Below are 7,206 nucleotides of genomic sequence, written 5' to 3'. Positions count from 1 at the left end.
TTATATTTGTAGAGATTGCACCACGTTACTGACTTGCATGGCCGCTTCCAGCCATCTCCACAAGATCACATCCAACCTTCCCTCTTCCAAAAACCTCCTCGCCATTTTCATCAACACCTCCACAACTCCATTCTCAGCGTCGTTATTACTCACGACCTGCTTCTTCTTCTTCGCTCGAGGGCACTTTAGAAGCGACAAGTAGGCTTCTATGTCATGCACGCACATCGGGTAATTCCTCACGTCGAAGAAATCCAGCGCCACCTCCACGCCGAGGTGGCTGTAGTACGCGCCGGCGCCGGCGCCCCACGGCAGCCTACGCGCGGACGCCTCGTTGAGGAACATCCCCGGCAGCTTCGTCACCGGGTCGTTCACGTTGGCCACCCGCAGCACCTTCAGCCCCAGCTCTTCGCATCGCCGCCTGAACCCGGCGTTGCCCACCCGCGGCCCGCCGTAGGAATAGACCGTCACCGGCACCTCTCCGCCCCGGTTCAGCCCCAGCTCCACCAGGTCGTAACCCAGCAGCACCGCCAAGGCGCTCCCCATGCTGTGCCCCGCCACCGTCACACTTACCTCCTCCTCCTCCTTGTACTCCCCCAGCAGCCGCGCCACCTCCGCCAGCAACTGCTCCCTGCAGCTCCCTCCGCTGAACCGGCAGCCGGACTCGTCCGACGTGTACAGGCTGAGGAACCCCGACTCGACCCGCACCTCCGCCCGGGGTTCGCTCGGGTCGAACCGCGCCGGCTCCAGCGCGCTCATGAAGTTAGCGAACCACTCCGCCTGCGTAACCGTCCCACGGAAGGACACGAGAACGTCGCGGCGGCCGAGCCTGCGGACGGTTTCGTCCGAGGCGACCGCCACGTACCCGATCCACCTGCTGCAGCCAGTGGCGGCCGGGGTGGCGTACACGTAGCGGGTCACGACATAGCCGGAGTCAGGCAGGCCCACCTCGCGGAGCAGGCTCCGCTTTCCGTACTTGCAGTTGAGGTAGCGGGCGGAGGCCTGGTCGAGGTCGAAGCCCCTGTAGCACGCCGCCACCATCTCGCCGTACCGGACGATCTCATCGCGGAGGAGCGGGCTCAACGGCTCCACCAGCCCTGCCCAATCATTCTCCCCCTGGATCTCTCTCCACGCCTCCGACAGCGCCTGCAGCCCCCCTACCGACCGCTTCGCGGCGTGCTTCGGCGGCGGCGGCGGCGTGGTAACTCCCACCATGTGCCGCGTCCTCCTCGACTTCACGGCCGTCGCAGAAGTCACTGACGATCGAGGAAGGGCGGCGCGGCGGGGAGGGACGAAGGAGGGCTGCGTGAGGCGGGAGGCTGCCATGTCGCCGGCCGGAGAGGGAGGGAAGGAGCCAAAGGGAGGAGGCGTTCGAGGTGAGCGGGCCGCGGGGTGGTGGGGAGAAAATGCTTAAAATACATATATAGCGATGGACGGTGCGTGGGAAGCGGACAGGTGGCTTGAAAACTCAGGAGTTGAAAGTTTTGGCAGCAGTGCAATATTGTTTAGGATCTTTTGCTTTAATTAAGTGGTCGGTTATGGACCCATTTTAGCAGCTTCTGGTCTAATTTGCGGCTGCATATGACTCATGACAAAGACGTTTTATAAACAAACAATGCTACATCATCATGTAGCCATCGTTAAATTAGTTGACCGATTATCGAGCACTAGATTTGAGTTGATATTACAAATTAGAAGGTATATTTAGATGTAGTTAGTCCACGTTGAGAATCATGTCAATTTGAATTTAAAATACCTATGAGCTCATAGGTCTAATCCGACATGTGTATTGTATGATTTTATTATAATACATGCACTACATAATCTAATTAGAGTAAGTGATGGTCCTTATAATTACATGAGTGGAGTCGATTGAATTTGAGACAACATGATCATTCATCGTTGTCGAACAAATCACATCGAGCATGATCTAAACCGATCGAGACGGATTGGACGACTAGCTCGATCGATCACGAACTACTGCTCGGCCTAGCTGTTTTACACCACACAAGAATATTAGGTCATTTGGGGTGGTTTATAATTGTGAGTGGGTAATTCAACGCGGGGCAAGGTTCTGATTTAATTAATTAATTAATTAATTAATTAAAATTAATTGATTGAAGGGAGGGAGGGAGGGATTTGGTGTTAAACGTGGGACGTGGAATTTTGACGGTGGTCGTGAGTTCTCCGACCATTTGCGTCGCTTTCGCTGAATTGTAGCACTGTGGGAAAAGGTGCACATTCATTTAATTTGTTCTTTAATTTGAATCTATATTTTATTATTATTCTCTATATTTATTAGTGTTTCATCTAATTAATCTATAATCTAATCTAATCTAATCACCATGATCATGGTGCTTACTTAATTTAACAAAAGCTTGCAAACAATTATAGATATAAAAATAAAACATTGATAAATTAATTAACTCAAATACAAATCTTATAGGATAAATCATTTTAATATCCCCATAAACTCAAATTAGGCTAGTAGAAGAAGAGGAGAGTTTGAGTTTCAGTTAAATTTCAATGAATTTCTTGGTAGTATGAGTTTTGAAGTGTTCCTAATTTTTGTAGTGTGTTTCATGAAAAAAAAAAGAGGTAGGATGATGATCTAAGTCATGATAATAATGGTAATCTTGAAATTTATTTATGTGAAATTTTATGAATTTTTTGTTGAATGATGAGTCGAGCTAGATGATAATGACAAGTACTATTTTAATGGCCATCGGGTGACAATAATAGATCAACAACAATTAATAGACGATTGAGCAGCAGTAAAACGACAAGAGATCGAATAGCATCATATGCTAGAGAGATGAAATTTAAGGTTTAGGGTTTCTAGTAAGGAAAAGGAGTCGACCACTAATTGAGATGGAGGATAAAAATCAAGAGGGTAGGTTGGAATTGGCATTTTACAAAGGAGTCTATAAATTTTAAAAATTTATAATTTGATTCTTAATTAAAAAATAATTAATACAAACAATTTTAATCAAAATTATTACATTAGAATTAAAAAAAATTTAGTGCCGACACAATTTGTGATGATTTATAAAATTATCATATTTTCCATTACAAATTTTTTTACAATAATAATTAATTTACAAATTAATTTTTCAATTATTTTTGTATACAAAATATTCACATTTAACTATCGAAATTTCGATCGCTAATCAATTACTAAACTTATTTAGCTACCGAACATCAACTTAAAAAATCAAAAAAAAAACTTCATCATAAATTAATTTAGTAATTAAATATTAATTCGATCACTAAAATTAATGATCAAATTAACGTTCGATCGTAAATATAATTTTTTCGCCCAAAAAATTAGAAGATATAGCAATCGATTACAAATTGATTGCTAAAATAACGATCGATTTGTAATTTGATCGCTATAGTTTGATTTTTTTAAAAAAAATAGCTACAGAAATTTTAATTTTAGTTGCTAATTTTTCATAAATTTCGATATATTCTTATTTTTCTAATTTATATTCTATTTACATCAAAATATATTTAAACTATACCATAAAACTATCATATACAATCCGTACCATAAATTTATCATATACCATCAACATTCATAACTCATATCAAAACATGTCATAAAATAATATCCAAATGATACAATCAATATCCAAACGATACAAATAATATTCAAAGAATACAATCAATATCCAAACGATACAAATAATATTTCTGATATAAATAATATCCATAATTCAATTCATATGTAAAATTTGATACAAATCAGATCTATGATGCTTCAGCAAAAGATGAAATCCACCACCCAGCAGCCCCAGATCTACGATACAAATTATATCCAAATAATTGAGACAAACATGTAATCATCCTCAAAAATAAAATAACTTCATGCATGAAATAGAATACAATAAATTATTAAATCAAATAAGCCCAATATATATTAATCAGAATAATATAAAAATAATAAAACTAATGTTAAAACAGATATATATAAAGTTAAAATAATTTATCAAAAAATATACAAACTAAATCACTACTATATGTTTAACATACTTTAAAATAATACATATCTTAATTCTAGAATATAGTATCAAATGTGATCAAATGTTGAAGTTCTATCAATATTATTTTTAAAAAATATATAATATAATTAGAATTGTATATAGTATCAAATTTAACGGAACCAATTTTAATATTTAATGAACGATAAATACAAAAACAAAGTTAAGGTCAACGCATCTCAAAATTTCTACTTATCAGGAGTGTTTGAACCTTGAGTCTCTTGTGAATAAAAATCATGCTGTGTTGGAAAAACATAAAGACTCATTAATGAATAGCGATCAAAAAATTCTCGCATTTGTCGATCGACTATCGTCCTGACATGAGCATCCATCAACCGCTCCGATTGCTCTACTGCTATCCTGACCTAATCATCTATCGACTGCTCCAATTGCTCTAATATCATGACCCGATCTCTCAATGCTTGATTTTTTTAACTGTAACTCTTACACATTATTGAATTCAGAACTAGATCGACTCCTAACCCTAAGAGTCATTACACAATCATATGCAAGTCGTGCATGGAAGCCAAAGTCGTAGTGGGCATTCTTGTTACTTCCATCAACAACATCACAATATATATCATTTATATCTTCATCCGATAACCTCACTAAGTCATCCTCTGCTACATCAAGTTGAGACACCTATGCAACTCGATCGATTATATCATCCTGTTAAAAAAATTATTAATATTAGATAATAAACAATTAATAAAACTAATCATTTTTAAAAGTGATAGTAGTAATGTTTATATTCTTACGTCTATGACCTTTGCTCTCGTATCCACAAATGTGTCATCCTTTTTCTTATGGGTATTGTGAAATATCTCACAATAAATACTAGGTCTATGTAAAGTATTTACTTGTAAAGATAAAATATTTAAAAATTATAAATTACTACCAATTATAAAAATTTTAAATAACGTTATGGTAAAGTCACCAAATCTATTACATACTCTACAATAGATCATGATCCAACTGTATGCTTTGATGATCCTGTGCTCGTGCCATCGATTTCAATATTTCTATTACTTTGAGCAGTCGTTGAATTTCACTCTCATTTTTCTACAGCACAAATGCTTTGCCATTCATTCTAAATCTCATCAGACATATATAGTGATTTTTTTCTATTTTTTCTCCACTTGTATATCAAATCTTTATACAATTTTTGACAGTGTGCACATGGTATTGCTGACATAATGGTTAGGGGTCGATTCCCAAGAGGTGATGACCTGCATGGTCGACCCCGCCATCCACCTAACGCCTGTATACCTGAATGATCCTCCCTTCATATCTATGGGACCGACTCTAAGGGGGTCGTTGAGGTAGCGGATGTACCTTTTCTTTTTTTTACAATTTTTGACAATAATTATTCTATATTATTTTGAATTCTTGTTCATGCCTGACTCCCAAATATATTTTTTCTATAAAAATATCAAAAATATTAATATCGAAGAATAATAGACAATATCAATAATATTTAAATTATTTATCAAAAATTCATGATAATAAAAATCTTTCATATTGTGATCTACATACCTCCATGTAGAACCAGAAGTACATCGTCATTCTTTAAATTTTTTGAGATGTACGCAACGACACTATAACCATTAGAAATAAAACTGCATTAAAAAAATATGTCAATTTTCATTATAAAAGAAGAAATAAATTTGAATTACTAATAACATCAATACATATCAACCTCCAACAATACTCAACACAATCTGATTACTGTATATTGGTGGACTAGCTAACATGATTATATCTGCAAAATAACATTATAATATATACACAATCCAACATGTAAAAAACAAGCATATCCATAACAATAACAGTTTTCAACTCTAAGATTTAATCATCATTACAATCCGAATTATTAATATTAACAGTTTCTAATTCTTAATCGCTAGACTCTATTAGCTCCTCATTATTGGACATCTCTCTATCATCTATTTCCTCGTAAGTGACATTTATATCTATCAGCAATTGGGATATAGATTGAATATCTGAATCAACTAAATGACTCTCCACTTCCTCATCTGAAATACATCATGATTTTGGGTCGTAATAGAGTTTGTCATTTCTATGTTCGAGTAAGGCTTGATTTGACAAACTGATAACCATTCATTAGATCTCCTTTTCATCAGGTATTCAAGATAGAAAATTTGCCCAACTCGTACCGCAAAAATAAAGGGTTCAAACTTGATGAATCTTTTATTTGCATGAACCTTAACTAAATTATAATTTACATGTATTCTAATACATGTTCTTGGAGCCGAATTATACCATGAACATTTAAATAACACATACTTTTTTATGAGTAAAGCAAAATATTCAACTTCAATGATTTCATCAAGTGTGCCATAGTAATCAAATTCAACATCAATATTGGTAGTAGATCCTTTTACACAAGCACCTGAATTAGAGATCATTTCAGCAAAAGGTGGAATCCGCACCCCAGCGGCCCCACACGATCGACCCCACGACCATCTATGAGAAGGTAAATCGAGAAACTGCAATTGGTCACGACAAGGGAGGGCATTGTCTCAGCTTCATCGAGATTTGACTTTTGTCTACTTCAGCAAATCTACTCCGGAATTAGAGATTATTGTATGTGCATCATGTTGTGCCACATGAAATTTGAAATCATTCACATAATAACCAGAAAAGATTCTTGTATTGCGGAGATGTCCTGATGCAATATTCTTTATCCTTTCATTTTGCACATTTGAAATTTTACACTCCTTCACCTAAAAAAGTATTTATGATATAAATTGATTATAATATACATCGAAAAAAAGATAAATCTCTAACTTACATAGATTTCAAACCAAAATGTGAATTCTATCTTTATCTTTTTATCTATCTCACTTGCACCTATAGATGGATTTTGTATTTATAATCATCGTTCGTACAAGCTGTTAATAAAAGTAAATTTGACCTCATCACATTTGAGGAAAAAAGATAAATCTCTAACTTACATAGATTTCAAATTAAAATGTGAGGAGCCGCTTGGTAGGCAGGTTTAGGAGAGGGGAATGGGAATGAAATCTATTTCATTCCCATTCTTAATGCCTGGTAGACAGGAATGGATATCAAAATACGGATTTGATATCCCTAATTTCATAACCTACCCCTCCCCCAGTTATCGCTAAACCCATTCCCATCC

The 7,206-nt window shown here is 37.1% G+C and overlaps 1 protein-coding gene across 1 annotated transcript; it reads right to left on the bottom strand.

Annotated features, from left to right (window-relative positions):
• LOC141835618 (phospholipase A1 EG1, chloroplastic/mitochondrial-like) lies at positions 1-1,323 on the bottom strand. The gene has a single exon (XM_074723000.1). The coding sequence runs from the start codon at positions 1,321-1,323 to the stop codon at positions 1-3; it is 1,323 nt and encodes a 440-aa protein (XP_074579101.1).
• Positions 1,324-7,206: the final 5,883 nt, after the last annotated feature.

Source organism: Curcuma longa, chromosome 10, assembly GCF_044706935.1.
Source record: "Curcuma longa cultivar G26 ecotype Majalengka, Jawa Barat chromosome 10, ITB_CL_G26_1.1, whole genome shotgun sequence".
Taxonomy (NCBI): Eukaryota; Viridiplantae; Streptophyta; class Magnoliopsida; order Zingiberales; family Zingiberaceae; genus Curcuma; species Curcuma longa.
This window is presented reverse-complemented; position numbering and strand designations above follow the sequence as displayed.

Excerpts from the sequence above, each read along its gene's own strand:
- LOC141835618 (XM_074723000.1), bottom strand. The coding sequence starts at position 1,323 with ATGGCAGCCTCCCGCCTCACGCAGCCCTCCTTCGTCCCTCCCCGCCGC.